General features: G+C 44.3%; 1 protein-coding gene across 3 annotated transcripts in view; it reads left to right on the top strand.

Moving 5' to 3' along the window:
- Window positions 1-21,557, top strand: part of LOC119165005 (corticotropin-releasing factor receptor 1-like) — a 329,918-nt gene that overhangs the window by 281,792 nt on the left and 26,569 nt on the right. For 2 of the 3 annotated variants that reach the window (XM_075873607.1, XM_075873609.1), the window contains exons 3-5: window positions 4,433-4,527; window positions 5,341-5,456; window positions 7,370-7,502. In XM_075873607.1, the coding sequence (XP_075729722.1) occupies window positions 4,433-4,527; window positions 5,341-5,456; window positions 7,370-7,502 (344 nt within the window). The remainder of the gene's footprint in view (window positions 1-4,432; window positions 4,528-5,340; window positions 5,457-7,369; window positions 7,503-21,557) is intronic. The other variant, XM_075873608.1, reaches the window with a different exon arrangement.

Raw genomic sequence — 21,557 nt, forward strand, 5'->3', positions numbered from 1 at the left:
CGTTCGATCACGGAGCCAATGCAAAATCAGGTGTGGTGCCTCCGATCTTCGCGGCAGTGCAAAACTATGTTAGGTGCGGTAAGCTTTCGAAGACCAACGTGGCAGCATTAATACATACAGTTAGAAGAAACAGACAATGGCTTTCACCTTAACGACGGCTCAAGTCAATGCCTAAGAGATCCACTTAGTATTTTGGGCGTAATGGAGCATATCATGTGGGTGGCATAATGGGCGTAATGGAGTTTTCTCAAGCCGGCGCAGGCGGCTTTTACCCTTACTTTCACACTCTTTCTGTATATTGTGAATACAGAAATAAAATTTTCCTATTACGTTTAATAACTGCAATTTGCTCTTCGCATTGGCCAGTTATTCGGGTATGAAGTCCCTTCTTGTTTCGTATATCACACCACGCAATGGAAATCGTTTTTACTTAAAGGGACACTAAAGGCAACTATTAACTCGACCTTAAATGTTTAAATAGCGGTCCAGAAACCTCGTAGTGTTACTTTTCCTCTAAGGAAGGGCTTATTTTGAAATAAAATCACGTTTCAGTGTCCCTCATCGGGGTAGCGCACTTCAAATTACCCGCCTCAATAAGCGGACGACACACGTCACTGTTGCCATGCCCAACGTTGCCCGGCTTTACTGCGTGGTCGCCGACACTAGTAGACAGAACGAAAGCAGCGGGAGCCACACCAGCAACGACGGCCATTGATCAATTTCGTGTCATTGGCTCTAAGTTGGCGCACGTGTTTTGGTTCAACTGCGCCCCGCTAGATAGCACGACCTGTCCAGTTTAACCACGCGAAAATTGAATTTTTGAGCCACTCGCACCATTCCCCACCGTGTCGTCCGGCAGTTCTTTTTTCCATGAATCATACAGAAACGAACAAGCAGCATTTTATTACCTCTCTTGATGCATGGAAGGCTCTTTAATTAGTGCAGTTGATCGATTACTAGTGATCAATTGTAGGCGGTCCGTCTGATGTCATCAGGATCATTTTGAAAATGTCCTACTGCGGCGCTTGTGTTCTTTTGCATTCACCTTAATTTCTTGGTAAGTAGGACACTGTTGCTGATAATATTGTCGTTTTCGATGTTGTCATACATTGAGCTTTCACTCTCACGTAAGTTATTATTTGACTTTAGTGCCCCTTTAAACCTGGTGGGTCATTTAGAATATAGGTTGGTTTTGTAATATAGAAACATCGGTGGCGAGATGAGGGAAACAAAAATTATACACATTATATACATCATTATATTGCCATCTGGCGTCCTCATGACGTCATACACCAGCCCCGCCGTGGTGGTCTAGTGGCTAAGGTACTCGGCTGCTGACCCGCAGGTCGCGGGTTCGAATCCCGGCTGCGGCGGCTGCATTTCCGATGGAGGCGGAAATGTTGTAGGCCCGTCTGCTCAGATTTGGGTGAACGTTAAAGAACCACAGGTGGTCAAAATTTCCAGAGTCCTCCACTACGGCGTCTCTCATAATCATATGGTGGTTTTGGGACGTTAAACCCCACATATCAATCAATAAAATGACGTCATACACCCCAAAAGTTCTTGACGTCATCATGCGACGTCATCACATGACACCGTCTTTACGTCAAAGGTATGGCGATCACGGAGGCACTTAAAAACAGCGTTCGGACGCGAGCGGGCGAAGTTCAGTACACCGACGAAGAACATAAATAATACAATGCCAGTCGCGTTCAAATGCATTAGAATCATTTTTTTTAAATGTGTCCTTGGGAAAAAAATGTTCGCTTACGATCAAGTTCCACAGATGGTGTTCGCAGGGGTGATGTCCAGTGGAAGGAAGGACAAGAGAGAATGCAGAGAGGTTACCAAGCACATCCCCGGTTTGCTACCCTACGCTGGGGTAATAGGAAGGAAGAGTATAAAGATGAGAGAGAGGGGAAAGAGAAGAGAAAGAGACAAAATAATTGTAAGCCAATGGGCTGACGCGTACGCCATGGTGGCACTACACAAAAGTTAAAGGCATTCACATAGGCCCGATGTCCAGGAGAGTCACTCTCGAAATGCCCATCTAACGGACGTGTCCATTTCGGTGGAGTGCATTCAGTTGCTCGAGAAAGTGGCAAACCGTGGCGTTGTCGAGTTCTTAACCACATTGACGAACCACTCCCGCATAGCACTGGCGTTATCCGAAAGAAATTGGACGAATTGTGAAGTCATAAAACACTTAAACGAACCTGACAAGTCTTTCTTTTTATATGAGCATGTCCCAGATGCTTGAGAATGAGGCAGGCAATGCCACCGACCTTCGCTAGTGCGTTGAGCGGGGAGCTGCATTAGGCCTAATTTGAGGGCTAACGCGATCACATAATCAGTGTTAACGCACGGCCTCTACGATTCACGCGGCGAAAGGCGGATCCCTGCGAGGTCATTCACGTTGAAGCCCATTCCGTTCCTCTCAATTGTGACGAAAGTTGTGAAAGCCTCATCACATCAAGATGGCATTGCGGAAGGACCATAAACAGGTGGTGTGCAACTCGCTGGGCTCGCATCAGTTAGTGGTGGCTCAAACCGAGAGTTCATTATAGATGGACGCTTCAAGATTTGCTCCCTTTGAATCTTGTTGTGCTAAGCCTTGTGATAACAGTGAGGCTGCTGTTTATATGATGCCTTCTTTGTTCCAACTATCCTCTGTATGGTGGCATTTACGTAACCGTGGAATGTCCAATATTCTATATCTCGTGAGCGTAAAGCAAATTACACCAGGTTTATCATTTTATAGCTAGCATCCTGATATTCGTTTAATAGCATCACGACGGGGACGTAAAAACCCCCTCAGGTCTTACTGTTTGGATGAAAGAACCTGGGCTGCCGATAACGAACCAGAACGGCCATTACAGTGGCCGATCACCTTCGTGGTTGCTGTAGCACTTCCAAGCCATTGTTGAACTGACAACCAAATATGACAATGGCGGCTTCTGCAAAGTTCATTTCATTGAATCGTCGTCCCGTTGCCTCCGGGAAAGTGCGACATGCAGCTGTTCATGCCTGCGCTAGCATAACTTGGGGTATCATTTAATGGGCGTTCGTTCCGCCGAGTCCTTGTAAGTGTATCAGTATTATTTCAGTCAGGGGACATTCTGTTTGTTCCATAAATTCTATTAACTTTTTCTGTGGCAATGGACATTTCCAATATAATTTTCAATAAGGTGTACTCCTATAGCAGCTGCCTTGCAGGAATTGAAACAGTGGAATCCGCACCTCGTTCGACAACGCCTACACGAAAATTACATGCAGAAACCGACTCGTAGTAGCTACTGTTTATACAGTCTTTATAATTACGAGTTCGAAAAGCGACACTGCTAGAGCTCGAAGTAAGACGTCGGTTAACACAAAAACACCTACTGCATCGTTGCCAACGACACCACTACACTTGCGCGCTCCCTCGGCTAAATGTAGCCGAGCAGTTGCCGTAACCGCCGCAGTTTCTCTCACCGTGGCTCAGGGACAGCAATGTTTACACACTGTGGGGTGGCAAGCTTTGATCGTATAGGCAGGATCCGCTCGTAGCCATTGCCGCTTCTACGGCCAAGTACGCTGGATCCAATCACCGCCACCATTGTGATTCCCGTGCTTCATGACGAAGATCTGAGATAAGCCAGAGACACGTCCAGCTTCGCTGTGTCAATCTTTGCGCAGCTTAGTGCAAGTTCCTTTTTTTTTTGCCAGGTTGACCACAAAAGTCTGTTACAACTTTCCAGTCAGCGGCATTCTTTTCTAAAACGCGGATCTACACAAGCCTTCACAAATGAGCGTGCACTCCAAACTGAAGCCATGAGCCGGGCGACCTTTGACCCCGCCTGCAGATGACGTTGCCGAGAGCAAGAGCGGGACTATGTCTTCAGTCACTGAGGTGATCAGCCACAGTGCTTCGGTCGCTTGGGTGCGAAGAGAAGGAAAGGGAGGGAGGTCAACCATTACCATAGAATAGACGTTACCAGTATAGCCGGTTTCGCGTCTCTACATGTGGGAACGGGAGAGCGAGATGAAAGAGGGCGAGAAAAGAGTCGACTTATTCAAAAAAAAAATATTCTTTGTGTCTGTAGTGCAGGTTGGTGACGAAATAGTTGAAGTGTCCACAGGTTAAACGGTTCAGAACAATAATAGCTCACTAATAACGAGTACACAAAGAAGGCACACACAAACACCTCGTTTTTAGTGCGCTATTACTATTCTTAACCATAAAATAACAATGTGCCCAGATGTCAACCTTGGTATCCACGGTCCAACTTGATGTCCACTTTCAAACGCTATTACCAAGTGTACCCCAAGTTCGTTTATTTTTCTGCCCAGAAAGTCCCGCTTCTTTTCTCAGCTGAGCTTACGCACAATGTTTTTCTTTTTCTCTTTGGACTTCCGATGACAACTGTGCCTCAACCTCGTGCTTTTCCAGGCCTCTACGCCTACCGTGTGTGCGGAGATGACGGCAACTGGCTCTGGGGAAACTGGACCAACTACACCGAGTGTCTCGGTTTGATCAATCAGCAGGTGAGAACGAGCAACCGTAATGGCGGCAACTGTTAGTAACTGTTGTCGTAAAAGTACATCGTTCACGCCACACCACATAAAAACTATAGACGTACCGAAAAAACGTGTTGGCAAAGGGTTAACAGATGTCATATGTACGCGGAAGAATTTGTTGCAAAATGTGAAAACTTGGACGTGACGTTTAATTCGCATTGAATTGTACATCTCCAAGTTAGTAATCTCAATGGTCATGCTGTGTGCTTAGTGTACCACTGCTTTACTATAGGTCAACAATTTCACCGTTTTTTGTTTTTATTTTGTGCGTAGAAGGGTAACGGAATGAGAATTACGTACATTCTCCGAGTGTTTTACAGTTGCTGGTGTAGAGAAGTAACCGGAGGCGTATTTATATCTGAGCGAAAATTTCCGTTGGTTATTCGGCGTTAATTAAAGAATACTATTCAGTTAGAGAGGGCTGAGGTGTGTAATTATAACGTGCAACTGGGCGTTCACGCGTTACCACATGATTCTTGTGTTATTAATTTTCATAAGCAATTTTTCTTTTCCTATCTATCTATCTATCTATCTATCTATCTGTCTGTCTGTCTGTCTGTCTGTCTGTCTGTCTGTCTGTCTGTCTGTCTGTCTGTCTGTCTGTCTGTCTGTCTGTCTGTCTGTCTATCTGTCTATCTGTCTGTCTGTCTGTCTATCTGTCTATCTATCTATCTATCTATCTATCTATCTATCTATCTATCTATCTATCTATCTATCTATCTATCTATCTATCTATCTATCTATCTATCTATCTATCTATACTCTCTCAACTCCTTGCAGTCCGGTCAGCAGAGCAGTTCAGCTGTCTCCCTGGCGGTCGTCTACATCTTGCTCTTGTTCTCCCTACTGTCACTCATTTTCCTCTCGGCCAGCATGTTCATTTTCTGCTACTTCAGGTAAGACTTGGATGCGCGCGTCGACCGAAACGCTCTGCTTTGCAGGCATAAAACAAGCATCGCTCTACAGCTTGCGTCTCACACTACAATGGGCATTATACCCTGCGTGCATTATACCTGGCAGCACATCAAAACGTGAAAACGCACCAACTAGCCCCAATTGTAAATTAGCCCCCTCTGCTAAAGTGTTGCGTTCGTAAGAATGCAACACTTTAGCAGTGGGTTCGATGACTGGCCCCGACGCCCTTATTACGAGCATAGATCGGAAAAAAAAAATTTCAGCTCACTCAGATTCACTCAAGAAATACATTTCGGGCTTGGGATTCACTTGGACTCAAACTCAGTGAAATAATACTCACCTGGTCTCACTCAGACTCATACTCACGAATCGATCTGAATCTGAGTTGGTCGAGTCATGAGTTAATTTACCGTCCTATGATTACAAGGTGGTGCGAAATAAAAAAAAACGACCGTTTATTCATTATAAAGTATTAACAGAGCGTACAAGATCAGGAAACGCGACAGCGCTCTTTGCATCTCTTTGTTTTGTGCAGTTCCTCTGACTCTTATGTGCTGTTAACGCTTTCGAATCGATCCATATCATGTTAACAGAGAGTCACAAAGTGTTAAAATAACAGGTTTGTATTGATTCAGAATGGCTGGGTGTGCAAACACGGTCACAATAAATCATTGAAGATGCCACAAAACGCCGACAAATAAGTTCCGTTGTTGGTCACCGTTTGTGGGGTATCGACTTGTTTTCTGTGTCCATGTTTTCACACTCATCCTTTCAGAGTGAATGCTTACTGACTTTCCCGGGCTTCAACTCTAACATCGGTGAATGTTAACTAACCACAAATTATTGTGGAGTTCTCGACTACGGCGCGCTTCTGAACCCTAGTTTGGCGTTGGTATATGCAAAACTACAAAGTTTAATTATAAGTTATAAGGTTTCATGCCCCAACAGCACCATATGTGTATGAGAGACGCCTTAGTGGAGAGTTCTGGAAATTTCGACCCCCTGGAGTGCTGTGACGTGCACCTGAATCTAAGTACACGTGCCGCGAGCATTTTCGCCTCCATTGAAATTGTGGCCGTTGCGGCTGAGATTACATCTTACGACATTAAAATTTCAAAATTCAAAGAGCTTGACAAAGACAGACAAGGAACTTTGTTGAGATTCTCAGGATCCAGCAAACGCAATACTACAAAATACCACTGGCTTGCTGTCAGCTAATCTCATGTTGGAGCCTGGAGGTCATGCCTCTCTGCTCTCTCACGGGCTTTTTGGACTGCCTTGAACTGGTCTTCTAGTCTGGAGCTCGTGACAGCCTTCTGCCATTCCTCGCTGTCCTTGAAGTCCTGTAACACGGAGCACTACCAAAGCATGTGGGCTAAGGTACAGAATCCTTCTCCGCAATCCAGTCAGTGAGGATCTATCTCTGTGTGATCTCTGTGACAAGACTGCCAAGGAAACCTCTCGATGGGTACGAACGTGCCTGAAGCTTCCGGAGCATACAAGATTCTACCCTACTCATGTTTGGGATGGGAAAGCGGAAAACTTCACCCCTCCTATCTGTAACGAGCCGTAATTTCGTGAAACGTAAGGAGAAGTTCGTTGTGCCCTACAGTCTGCGAAACCATAAAGGTTCCACCTCCGTAGCGGTGCGTCAGTTATCGCGGACGGTGGTGGGCAATCTCATCGAGGCTCAGACGACCCGGCAGCACGTCGTCCCCCATCTATGCTGGGCACCAAGTAATGTAACGAACAAATTCAGGAACTGAAACTTTTTTTTCTTTTTCAATGGTGTGCCTTCAGAAGGGAATATAGTAGATACGATTGCGAAGCCTTTCCATATCGGGTACGGTTTAGAGTCAATCGGTAATGATTTGCATGGTGATCACAACTGCAGGTCTCTGGAGTGTCCCAGAACGAGAGTGCATCGCAACCTGATGCTAGCCCTGGCGGTGCACGCGATCATGCTGGTGGTACTGTCCACGCCGCTCGCGCTTCATCCGGATGCCCCAACACCCTTCGCGCAAACGGTTTGTTGTTGTTGTTGTTGTTGTTGTTGTTGTTGTTGTTGTTGTTGTTGTTGTTGTTGTATGAATTGATTTAATGTTTAGTTAGTTAGTTAGTTAATTAGTTAGTTAGTTAGTTAATAGTTAGTTAGTTAATAGTTAGTTAATTAGTTAGTTAATTAGTTAGTTAATAGTTAGTTAGTTAGTTAGTTACTTAGTTAGTTAGTTAGTTAGTTAGTTAGTTAGTTAGTTAGTTAGTTAGTTAGTTAGTTAGTTAGTTAGTTAATTAGTTAGTTAGTTAATTAGTTAGTTAGTTAATTAGTTAGTTAGTTAGTTAGTTAGTTAGTTAGTTAGTTAGTTAGTTAGTTAGTTAGTTAGTTAGTTAGTTAGTTAGTTAGTTAGTTAGTTAGTTAGTTAGTTAGTTAGTTAGTTAGCGAGCAAACGTGCCAGCAAGTTTTTCTTAATCTTTGTAAAGAGGGATTATGACTGACTCGTCTACAAATAAACCATCCTGTGATAAAAAGACCATAATAAAGTCTTGTATGAAGACAATACCTACAAATGTTTTTTTTATGTGCCTACGCAGTGTGTGCTATAAAGACATAGCTAAAAACGGCACATTCTGCCTGGATCTGCTGCAATGAAACACACATGAATGAATCAACCCCATATTTCAATGTGAACACCGGTACTTCACATGGCGTACATATAAAGTGTTACACCGTTGTGAGTTCACGCCCTTCTGTCTTCTCACCTTTCGTTCCTTTTTGTTTGTTGTTTGAGCGCCAAAATGTTTCCAATGATGTTTTCATAAACAACTTGCCCAGATTTCCATACTATTACACCCCTTTTGTTTAGCAGCCTCGTTTCAATTGCGATTTTGCATCGTTTACAAAGCGACATGCGTGAACAACAAATTCTCAAACTACAAAGGTTGTAAAACCTTTATACGAGCCAGAAGGTTTTAAGGTTGAGACCCCAGCTAACCCGGCAGTAACGCTTGTGACCCGCTGAACAAAACTACGCACCCTAGCCTACGTACCCCAAATCCGTTCTCTGTCGGTCCTAAGGAGTGCTTAATTCGTTCACCGCCCCTGAGCCCCCTAACCCGTAATCTTTCTCGGAGGAAGCGTGCCTCTTCCCGGAAACTCGGGTTTAGGACGGCCCTTCCTGCTTCAGTCACCCGGGCCTGTGAGGCCCCAACAGCTGAGTACCCTCAAGAAGTCCGAGATGTTTTGCTCTTGTACATAGCGCGTGCAATTGCCACGTGCTGCGGCAGATAGATATCACGGCCGAACGGTACATACGCGCCTCTTATTGGGACAACGCTATTTGTACAATAACAAAATATATGATTGTGCGCGTCCCTCTTACGGATTACAGGTTCAAAAGCGGGTACTCAAGCTGTTTAATTAAACGGCGCCCGACACTGACACCAAAATACGCTTACCACAGCTGGCAGAAATGCTTCGTAACTTGTAGCCACGACTTGACTCGGTCAGGTCCGGATAAAGAAAGACCTGGCGTAAACGTCTACGGAGGTCATTCGGCTTCACCGTATCGGATTGGACGGTGAAATTCAGATTACGCACAGCGTGCTGCTATTATATAGAAGGAATGACCTTCAGATTACACAGTACTACTTGGAAGGTGGCAGTGGGGTGGAGCAGTATAGCCGACAACCTTTCTGAAGCTATGTCCACCTGCATCCATTTTCCTCCACCCCCTTCAACTTGAAGGGGGTAGAGGAAAACTTGTAGCAGTCACTACAAGTTGTAGTGACTGCTATACTCCAGACCGGGTTGATTGGTGGATCATGGCAGAGGTCTTTGCCTTGCAGCAGGCATAGTCAGGCTGCTGCTGCTGATGACGATAATCATGATGATGAATAATCTACCACTCATTTAACGATACTATAGTCGCGTCCTAAAGCAACTTGTTAAAGGCGTTCGTTTGCGCGACCAATGTCAAGGTAACCTGCAATAATTATTTCCTCTCTAAATGCATTCGAGCCGACGGCTCCTGGTTGAAAGCACTGCGAGTTTGTCATTCAGTGCTCCTTTTAAAGAACGGTTTATTAGTCACATTGATTAACATTACTGAAGAAAAAAACGAATATAGGAACAGTCATACAGTATCTCGGCCCAGGAACGGCGTACAAACACGGCACAGAAAACGTACCTGGTATCCAAATGTAACACGAATTCTACTAAAAGAGAATACTAATACTGTTAATACTGTGTAAAGAATAAAGAATACTGTTCTCGCAGAATGCGAGATATGTACCACGTAAACTTTCCTCAAGTGATCGCACATTACAAGTAATCATAATATTATGCGGTTTTTTACGTGACATACGATACGCTCATGAAGCCCGTTGGTTTGGAGTGCTCCGAAATTTTCAGAAAAGTGGTGTTCTTCAACGTGCACTAACGTACCCTATTTAAGAATTTCGTCTCCATCGAAATGCTACTGCCAAGGCCGGGATCGGACCTTTGGGTCGGAATCCGGGCACCGTGCTCGGCATACCACCAAATCTATGTAGGACTTACTTATTGAAGGTGATGTAATAGGGGCTTAAGTTTAAATAAACGCATGCAGAATATTTATGCTAATATTTGAAGGAAGTTTATTAACTACATGTGGTGTTTTGGCTCCCTCTGTAAAGCGGGCGTGTGCTCTTTAATCCTCAGTTTCTTTATTTATTTACAACATACTGTGGTCTTGAAAAGACCAAGCAGGAGAGGCACAAAAATAAACTGGAAAACACACGTAAGCGAGATAGATGAATGATGTGCACAAAATACAAGAAGATGAGTACATTATACAGAGATATATAGATGAGCTTAAACACAGGTTATTACGACCTTCAGAACAACGGTGATGGGTCTATGTCCCTATTATACATTCACAATTGCGATAAACAGTAAAGCAAGTCGAGTACAGACTACAGTGCAGACAATATGGCACGCTCAAAATGGCAAATAGACTGAGATGGGAAGACCACTTCAGGCAGTGAATTCCATTGCGATACTGTACGTGGAAAAAACGAATTCTTGAACATGTTTGTGTGGGCTCGATACGGAAGCAAATTGTGCGTGTGCCGATGTCTCGTGGGGCGCGATTGAAATGGCTGAGTGTGTACCGATGCATTTATTTTTGTGGAACCAGTATAAAGAGCAAACAACAGTTTCAGCCTATCAATTTTTCGTCTATCTTCCAGAATTGAAATGCTATTCGCCAGCATTAGAGAAGTTGGTGAGTTGGTGGTCCAATATTTGTTGAAAATGAAGCGTATAGCGCGTCTTTGCACCATTTCAAGCCGATACTTATCTTTTTTAAGGAAGGGGTCCCATACAACCAACGCGTATTGCAGTTTAGGAAGTATTATCATTTTGAAGCCAGTAATTTGAAATGGGTTGGTGACGTTTTGAGTTTATGCCGTAAAAAGCCTAACTTGCGTGCGGCAGATGCGCAGATGTTTTCTATGTGCTTTGACCACGACAGAGTATTGGTGAACGTTATCCCGAGGTATTTGTACTGGCTTTTTTCTACCACTGGTGCACCATTCAATGAATAAGAAAACTGAAAGGGTTGTTTTTTCTTCGTGACACGAAGTAGAAATGTTTTGTCGGCGTTCAAGCTCATACCCCAGGTAGTGCACCACTGACCGATTCCCGTCAAACTGTGGTTTAACAAGATTTGGTCATCGGTGCCCATGATTTCCTTGAAATTAGGACAGTCGTCTGCAAACAATTTTATTGAAACTCTCGGGTCAGTAGCAGATGTTATGTCATTGATGTAAATTAAAAAAAAAAGAACCGGTCCCAAAACACTGCCCTGTGGAACGCCAGATGTTACACCAAGTCTTTCAGATGCGCACCCGTCAACTTCCACAAACTGTGTTCTGTTTGTTAAATATGATTTGATCCAGTTAATTATAAACGCAGAAAGGCCCAAAGAAGAAAGCTTAGTGAGTAGTTTATCATGGGGTACGCGATCAAAAGCTTTACTGAAGTCAAGAAAGACTAAATCTATTTGGCTGGATGAATCTAAAGCTTGTGCGATTTCATGAGTGGTTGTAACAAGTTGAGTGGTGGTAGAAAGGCCTTTGCAGAACCCATGTTGGAACTCGGAAAGGATGCTGTTTGTTTTTAGAAATTTGCTAACAAAAGAGGCGATTATGTGTTCGAAAATTTTGCAGCAGGTTGATAATTTTTCATTTTCAAGCTATTTCCTTTTTTAAAGACAGCCACAACGCAAGCTAGGCGCCAATCATCATGCAAGACTGAGTGGCGTAAGCACAAACGAAAGATGGCGGTCAAAATGTGCGATATTGGCTCGGCATAACGGCGCAAAAAAGCATTCGGAATTAAGTCTGGCCCTTCTGACGACTTTTCATTTATATCCAGCAGAAGTGCAAAAACGCCTTCGCAAAATATAAATTCAGGATTAATATCAGTCACATTCGTGAACAGCCCGTTTGTTTCAGTCTGGGGAGAGAAGACCGAATGGAAATACTCGTTCATTGTATTCGCAATGGTCTTCGGTTGAGTTATAAGTACGTTGTTTTGTTCAATTTGTTCCAAGCGTATTTTACTGCCGCCCAGATAGCGCCAGAACTTTTGTGGTTGTGTTTTTATAAAATTTGGCAACGTGGTCAAAAAATTTCTTTTTTGCTGTAGATAGACTTGCTGAAAGCTGTGTTTTGAGACTCTGAATGAGTTCAGCTCTAGGTGGTTTGGTTTTCTTGGCCAGTTTCAGTTTCCGCTTTAAATGAACAATATTCCTGTCTACCCAGGGGCTAGCTCGGTTTGTTTTAATTTTTTTATGAGGGGCATAGGTACGAATGCAATCGAGGACCATCCTCTAAAATTCAAGCCATAGTGAGAGGGGATTTTCATTTGATACGTTGTCGGCAAACGCCCAAAGCTGGTCTAATATTGCCTGATCGTCGGCACGGGCAAAGTTACAAATAACTTTTGCCTTTTTTTTTTCAATCAATCTGATTTTTATTATAAACCAAAGATGAGATTACAAGATATCTGGACCGTTAGCCTACATTGGCTAGTGATCGGTTCATATCGGAGTACATAAAAGCAGCTTAGTAGAGCATATTTAGCAATAAACACATATATACATAACTATTTATACATTTAACTATTCACATATGCACATACATACTACATACATAAGCGCGTGTACATATATGCATTTTCACAACATACCCAAATATATTTTGTTTCATCATCATCGTCATATATAATAAGTGACTGGGTAAAATCACTAATTAGCACAGGAGAAAAAAAACCTATTTATATGTCTTGATGCTGCAAGCAAAATAATTTCACACTGCTTAAAATTTCTTGCCACTTTAACTTCTAAGGGTAGTCGGTTCCAAATTTTAGTCCCATGAAATTCCAATAAGCGTTTTCCATATAAGTTATAGCTTGTAGGTAAGTTAAAATTGCCATTCGATGCGTGTCAAGTGTTTCGCGATGGTATTGTAAATAGAGTGGAGGAGAGGGGAAAGCTAGTGCCTATAATTTTCTGAACAAAAAAGGGCAACCTTATAATCGCGAAGTGCCCAAATTGATAAGATTTGTTGTTCCTGAAATGTAGTTTTATATGAATTTCCATGGTTTCCACCTATTATGCTTAGGGCTTTCTTTTGTAGTCGTAGTAATGGCTCTAGGTATGTCGTATACGTTACACCCCACGATTCAATACAGTAACTAATATGCGAATGACAGAAGGAAAAATACAATGTTCGAAGCACGCTGGGGGAAAGCATTCGCGTGCTTTGATTAAGGTATAACAACCATAAGCCACCTTTCTACAAACACTATGAATTTGTTCTTCCCAGTGAAGGTGCTGGTCAAAAAACACTCCTAAGTATTTAAAAGAAACCATTTGATCGATAGGACTGTTGTTCAGGTAAACTTGCATAGACGCCGTGTCAATATCCTTTCGCCTCGATCGAAAAACAACATACTTCGTTTTCCCCGAATGTAGTGTCAATTTATTCTGTATAAACCAGTTGCTTACGTGTGTCATTTCAGACATTATGTTGGCTTGCAGTGTTGAGAGACAATCTCCTGTGAATACTATCGCGGTATTGTCCGCGTACATTAATGCTTTAGAGTACACTAGTGTTTTGGGGAAATCATTTATGTACAGAGAAAAAAGTACCGGGCCTAATACGGATCCCTGGGGCACTCCACACACTATTGTGCTGTATGCTGATTCGTTATTGTTAATCACCACTTTTTGTTTGCGCGAGGACAAGTAGCTTGAGAAGAACTGGAGTGAACTGTCACTGAAGCCATAACTTTCAAGTTTTTGTAATAGTATGTCATGGGGAACTGTATCGAATGCCTTTTTAATGTCTAGGAAGACTACTACTGCGATTTCACCGTTGGGAAGCGCGGTGATTATATTGTGCGAGAGGGTTAGAATGGCTGAAGCAGTAGACCTAGCGGGAACGAATCCGTGCTGTTGGGGACATATGATGTCGTTGTCAACCAGAAAGCGTTTTAATTGAAGGACATGTATCTTCTCGAAAAGTGTATTAAGACAGCTTAGAACCGAGATCGGTCTGTAGTTTTCAGGGTTGTTTGGGTCCCCTGATTTGTATACAGGAACTATTTTGGCGTTTTTTAAGCTAGATGGATATATATGACAGTTAAATGCATGGTTGAAAATATGACATATCGGAATGCAAAGAAGGTTAATGTTATCTTTAATAACCTTAACTGGTATTCCATCATCACCAGTGGCTTTATTGACCGGCATCTTAGCCACGACAGATTTGATTTCATCTGTTGTGACAGCTGCAAGGTTGGGCTTAGCGTTACAGTTTTCAACGGAACAAGTAATAAAAACGAGCTTATGGTCCGATATACTCTCTTCTATGCAAACACCATGCTGTAACGTAGCTTTGCTGATGAAAACGACATCCGAAATTGTGCCACCATCACCAGACGGACGGGTGACCTCCTTTACCACTTGGTCCAAGTCACATGCCATCATTGTGTCAAGAAGTGGGTTACCATCCGTTCGGGAAAGGTGGTCACTCGTCCAGTCGATAGATGGCATGTTAAAATCACCCGCCATAATATTCTTGCCCAGATTTGTTGCTGTCATATAATCTAAAAGCACCGTTAGAAACTCTGGTGGGGAAGACGGTCCCAAAACACTGCCCTGTGTAACGCCAGAGTTGGTGAGATGCGCAGCAGATGGGCCCCCAAAGAAGTATGTAGGTCTGATGTAACGCCCAAACGGCGTTCTTTTATTCATTCTTCTGTTCTTTTCGTAGAGTGCATTAGTCACAGCTGCAGGAAAAAGAAGGTAGCGCGAGAAAGAAGCGACTATAGTCTCGGTTCTGGTCGCTCGTTGTTTCAGTAATGCGTCAATGCACTTTGTCTCAGTGCCAACGAATCGCGCCGCCACTTAAGGTCTGTATGAAAGCGCGTGGTATGCATAAGCAATGTCGGACCCCAAGATGAACAATTCCCCTGAGATTTCGAGACAATGGTGTTGCTGAATGAGAAACGTCACAAAAAACACAGGGTGGGATTCTGTCATTAGAGCTTTATTAAAAATAGTCTTCCATGAATGGAGTATCGTATCTGCGTATTACGTTCCAGTTCGTGTTACTCATTAGGTCTGATCGTTGTATATACTACAGTCCTACACATGAAGTAAAAAGCCAGACGATGAATGAGCTTAACATCTTCGGGGTAATCATTAAAGCTAGACTTCAGTACGTGCTTGTCAATCACGCAAAGTTTATTCAATGAAGTACACGAAATGTATTTCTCAGCGTAGCTCAAGAGCGCAATTGCGTAACAAAGTCTCAAGCAAACAATTGAGAAAAGCAAAAGAAACACAGCACGACATTAATTTTTACATAAGTGGTGTCTACAACGTGCTGCAGAATGTAGAAGCCAGGTATGGCTCAAAACATTGAAGTCATTGTCACTTAGTACAATCGATTGCCTGCTTTGGCATTTATGAGCACACCTTATGATGTGGAAGGCTTCTACTATTTGCAGACTTAGCTTGTCTTTAGGGTGAAAGAAAGGGGCGGCGTCGGGACATTGACAAAATGGTATAGCCTCTTTACATACCTGGAATTTTCTGAGTTTTTCACAAAGTGTTAAGCAAACTGCGCAGCATTTCGTTAGCCTGCAAGAATGAGCTGCACGGTACTCTCGAGAAGTTTCTACTTAGCATCTAGCAATCATAAAAACCAGCACAGACTACCCCCATTCCAACAGACGGGCTTCTCTCATTTTCTTTTCTTTTTCTTTACCTTTGGAGTATTCAAAACATGCTGATGAAGGGCACGCCGAATGGTTATGGCGTGTTCCTGCGTGAGACAACTTCAAAAAAACGATGTAAGAAAATTTCTACTTCAAAACACTGGCTCGCTTCTAGTTTTTTTTTTTTTTTTTTTTTGTGGCAACCGCACACTTTCAAACTAGTTTTCACAGTCGGAAGCGAGAAAATCGCAGCCAACTTGAATTTACTTTAGTTTTCAACTCCCAGAGTGTTGTCTTAAGACAACGGCGTGTTTGCATACTGGTTCTGCCATTACTATTACGAGGCATGCGTTAATCTCGTGTTAGTGAGATAGTTTAGGCACAGCTTATCTCTCTGTGAACGACGGCGTAGCCCTCTATTGTTCTCCGGACAAGAGTGTTTCGTAAACTGTGTCTGGAAGAGTTTATTTATTTATTTATTTATTAGAATACCCACAGGGCCCGTAGGGCATTACAGAGGGGGTGGGTACAACATATATAACACACAAGAAAAAAAGACAAAATAAAGAAACAAGTATCAGATGCACAAATCAGGAAGGCAACATAAGTCAACTAAAAATGTATAAGAATTCAAGCACATACAAGACAAAGATAGATAATGGAAACTGCGTATAGTTACAAGCATTGCTGAGAAATTGCAGTCTTGAATAACAAAGGGTCTGTTATTGATACAATGGAACAGGGAAGGTGGTTCCAATCGGCGGCTGTTTTCGGTAAGAAGGCTGCTGAAAAGAATTTGGTGCGGCAAAACGTACTTTCTCGCGAGTTCGACGAGTCCAAGTCTTGAAGCTTGGAGATGCAGTACTTGAACACTGTCGTGCGCAGTCCAAGTACTGCCGAAGTCCTTCGGCTCTTGAGACTACATGTGCTCAGTAACAATAAACGTAATCAAAAGAATAGTTCGGAGTTTGAGTCCTTAACCTTTTCGCTCCACAGAACTGCCGGATTGGGACGTTGTGCGTCTGCTCCCGTTCTCTTTATCTTTTCCGCTCTCTCTTTACGCTCTTAACTTTCAAACTATTCCATACTTTTTCCAGCGTAGGGTACCAAACCACCTAATCTAACTTAGTTAACATATATGCATTTGCTCTCTTTCTCTCTCACCTTCTATAATATCGCTGTCTCTTCACCAAGGTTATGCGCAGTTGTGAAAGTTGTACATGCCTGAACGGGAGCTTACATTGACTCAGTGTCACGCACAATGTAAACCAGGGCGTTTCTTTTCCTTTTTTTTTGGTACTGCGCAAGTATCGCTTGGTTCAGTAAACGCTCAGGTATATATGTTTACTGCATGGCTCACCAAGTCCGTAGCGATTGGATTGGATAAACTTTTATTTGGTCCTCCATCACTGTGTTGCGGGCAGCTCCCACGTGGGGACTGAGATGACGAGCTCCTCAGCCGCCTCGCGGGCTTGGTGGACAGCCCAGAGCTGATCTGCCAAGGACGAGCTGCGGATTGCCGCCTCCCATCTGGCAGAGGTGATGTTCAATAAATGAGCGAATTTGGTGCACTGCCAGAGCATGTGTTCTAATGAAGCTATTTCCCCACAATGTGGACAATGATTACTTGGGTATAGGTCAGGGTACATGATGTGTAACATTTTTAAAGTAGGGTACATCCGCGTTTGCAAAAGCCTTAATGTAAGTGCTTGGGGCCGAGTTAGATTTTTGTGAGGTGGAGGGAAAATCCTTCTAGACAGGTAGAAATGTTTAGTGAGCTTGTTATATGTTGTAAGAATTTCCCGGTTATCCCCTTAACCGGTAGAACGCATCCCCGCGGAGGCGTGGTTGGAGAGTTCTCGTGCCGCCTCGTATGCTGCTTCATTGAGATTGGGAGGAGAATCGTTGATTTGTCCAAGGTGAGCTGGGAACCAACTCAGAAGGTGATGTGTTATGTTCTTGCCTTGCAGTATTCTCGGCGTTTGTTCAGAGACCGTCCCCTTGGTGAACGCCCGTAGTGCCGCCATGGCATCACTGTAGACGACTTCAATGTTATCCATCTTGAGTGCTAAGGCGATGGACACCTGTTCCGCGATGATTGGGTCTTTCGTCCTGACCGTCACTGAGTTGACGACATGGCCAGCCCCATCGACCACCACTGCCACAAACGCTTTCCCATTGGCGTAGGAAGCCGCGTCAACAAATACGACCCCTCATTCCTCGTTTGAGACTTGACGAAGTATAGTCCTGGCCCTCGCTACTCTTCTTCCGACGTTGTGTTCTGGATGCATGTTCCTTGGTATAGGAGATACCGTGATAGTCTCCCTGATGTTGTCAGGGATATCATTGTAATTGCGTCTGATTGCTACTCGGTGTTGGCCCAGCTCCTGCAGGATCATTCTCCCCGACCTTGTTGTAGCTAACCTTGCAAACTGTGCTCTCTCTTGGGCTTCTGCTATTTCTTCGAGCGTGTTGTGTATGCCAAGCTCAAGCAGACGCTCGGTGCTGGTATGTATGGGTAGGCCCAGGACCTTCTTGATAACTTTCCTGAGGAGCACATTCAGTGTCACGGACTCTGCTCTTGACCAGTTGTGCATTGCTGCCTCCTACGTGAAGTGGCTTAGAACAAACGCATGCATCAACCTGATGAGGTTGTCTTCCTTGATCTCATTTCTTTTGTTGGCCACTGTGCGTATGAGGTGCAGCGCACTGTCTGTTTTGCAAGTTAACTTGGCTATAGATTTGCTGTCGGCGCCGGTAGACTCTATCAGCATGCCCAGGACTTTGATGGAGTCGACCCTCTGGATGGCATCCCCTTGATTTGTACGGAGGTGGATGTCTATCTGGTTTAACGGCTTCAATCCCCTGGGATTCGGTCCCCGGCGTGCAGTCCGATAAAGCAAAAGTTCTGATTTACTTGAGGAGCACTTGAGCCCAGAAGGGTGAAGGTACTCTTCTACTGTGTCTATCGCCTCTTGCAGAGCACTCTCAATCTGCCCCTCGCTTCCACCTGTGCACCAGATGGTAATGTCATCTGCGTAGATGCTGTGCTTCAATCCTTCAATGCTCGATAATTTCTTTGACAGTCCAATGATGGCAATGTGGAACAGCAATGGTGAAATCACTGCCCCTTGCGGCGTGCCCCTTGCTTCTAGTTCGATTGCTGGGGTCTCGATATCTGCAATCTTCATCACGGATTTCCGATCTGTAAGAAAGAACCATACGTAGTCATAGAACGCTTTCCCTAGACCAAGCTTGGAAATTGCTTCAAGTATGAATGAGTGGGGGATGTTGTCAAACGCTTTTTCTAGATCTAGGCACAGAATGGCTCTCAAGTCTATGGTTTCATTATCGATGACCTGGTGTTTGATAAGCTTCAATGCATCTTAAGTGGATAGCCCTGCCCTGAATCCAACCATATTGTGTGTATATATGTCGTTATCTTCCAAGTATTTGTCTATCATGTGCAGTATGGCATGTTCTGCAACCTTGCCGATACATGATGTCAAGGATATTGGCCTCATGTTGTCCAAGTTAGGGGGCTTTCCTGGCTTAGGAATAAGGATCGTGCTGGCTAGCTTCCACTGCTCTGGCACCCTGCCTTCTTTCCATGCTGAATTGATCATATCCCTCAGGGTTTCAATTGAATCGTCATGAAGGTTACGAAGGGCCTTGTTTGATATACCATCCGGGCCAGGGACCGACCTGCCGTTGAGATCATGCAAGGCTCTTCTGATCTCCTCGATGTTAAAGTCGCCCTCAAGACCTGGATTTGGCGTGCCCTGGTACTGTCTACTTGGTGGTGCCAATCCTCTTTTGATTGGGAGGTACTTATGCACGAGCCGCTGCACAACTTGCTGTTCTGTAGTGCGCCCTATCTCTTTAGCAAAATTTGAGCGATAACATGCTTTTGATTTGTTTTGGTGCTGCTTTCGTTGAGGAGATGCTTTAACATATTGCATGTCTTGCCATTGCGCATCTAACCATCGACGGAGTTGCAGATTTCGTCCCATTGCTGCCTGGATAGTGCGCGACAATGTTTCTCGACTGATCTGTTTACCGCAGCTTTCTTCTTCCTCAGACTTCGGTTCAGGCGCTGACCCTTCCAACGGTTCAGTAGTGCTTGCTTTGCCTCAAGAAGATGAGCGAGCCGGCTATCCATTCTTTCAACCGGAAAATCTGTGGTAATAGTGGAGGATACGGATTTGATGTCATCTTTAATCTGTTTGACCCACTGCTCCAAGCCTTGTCTGTGGCCATCTTGTTCCCTTTCCATCCTTATTTTCCTGAACTTATCCCAGTCTGTGAAGTGGAATTCTCTCTGCTTTTTACGCTCCATGGAGAAGGTAGTGGCAAGAATGCAGTGGTCACTCCCTAGGTCTACAGCAAGGTTCATCCACTGGGCCTTCTTTATGTTCCTTACATATGTAAGGTCCGGGGTGGAATCCCTGCACCAAGATGTACCAAGCCTTGTTGGTAGGCTGGGGTCTGTGATTAGGGTGAGATCAAGTTCACTGGCACTTTGCCAAAGTCGATTTCTTTTCCCAGTGTTGTACTTGTAACCCCATGTATGATGAGGGGCGTTGAAATCACCTGCTATGACGAGTGGACCTTCCTCGGCGATATCAACAGCTTTCTTTAGAACCGTCTTAAACCCTTGCTTGTGTTTCTTTGTACTGCTGTATATATTAAGAATGAAAATGCTCTGACGGTTGCTGGTACCTGGCACGATCTCTACCATGACGTGTTCCAACCGGCTTGCTTCTATCTTGAGGTCGTGGGTTACATGCGTTAGTTTGTTGCATACGAAGGTGCGGACTCCCCTCCCTTCAGTATCCCCTATTACAAGCCGGAATCCAGGCAACGTTGCTTGTGGTGAAAGGGTCTCTTGTAATAATATATTATGAGGCTTTTCTTGGCTGCTCCTGATATACTGCTGTAGGGTTGTCTTCTTTTTAAGGTAACCTCTACAGTTCCATTGCCAGATACGAAATGCTTCACGTGGCGCTGCCATCATGGTTATTACATGGGCGGCCAGAACCTGATGCTGCACCTGTCGACAGGTTTCGTACCACTAGTATTGGTGGCCGAAGAGGTGAGTTTGGTGCATGAGGAGGTTTTGCTGTGTTGTGCAGATATGATTCGACCTTTGTAATGCGCAAAGTCATATGCTGTTCCAGTGCCGCCACGCTTGATTGTAGCCCACCCATCTGCTCGCTAAGATTGGCTACTACTTTGCTGAGCGTGTCAAAGACCTCTTTCATATCTGACATGGTCGTTTGGTTGGCTTCCATGTGTTCTGCCATGACTGCCCTCTTTTTTGTGGTTCTCGAGTCCCCCACGTTTTCAGCCACAGGGACATCAACTGGCTAAGGCATTGACTGTGAAGACTGTGCGCTGGTTAGCTTAGTGAGAAGAATTTTTATTTCCTTTAACTCAGCTGATAGCTTCTCATTCGATTTAGTAAGTCTCGCGTTTTCTTGCTCTAGTTGTGCAATTTTATCATGCTCTGGCAGCTTACCTGTCATCACCTCTGCCGCGCCGTTGCGCACTCGCTCAGCCCAGCTGCCTTTCGATGTAACTGCAGGCGTCCTTCCCGGGTGTGAAGCCGTGATCTCGAACTGAACGCCAGGCAGCTGGCCATTCGGGTGCCGCCCAGGCTGATTCCGACCCTGGTGGTGACCTTGAGAACTCGAGCGCCCCCGTGATTTGGAGCGGGCCTTTGGTCTGAAACCTGTTCTGGAACGCGACCTCCCCTTGGAGTGGGGCCGTCTTTCCTGTTCTTGTGTAGTCTGGATGCTCTGGGTCCCGT

This window comes from Rhipicephalus microplus, chromosome 9 (genome assembly GCF_043290135.1).
Source record: "Rhipicephalus microplus isolate Deutch F79 chromosome 9, USDA_Rmic, whole genome shotgun sequence".
In the NCBI taxonomy this organism is placed as follows: Eukaryota; Metazoa; Arthropoda; class Arachnida; order Ixodida; family Ixodidae; genus Rhipicephalus; species Rhipicephalus microplus.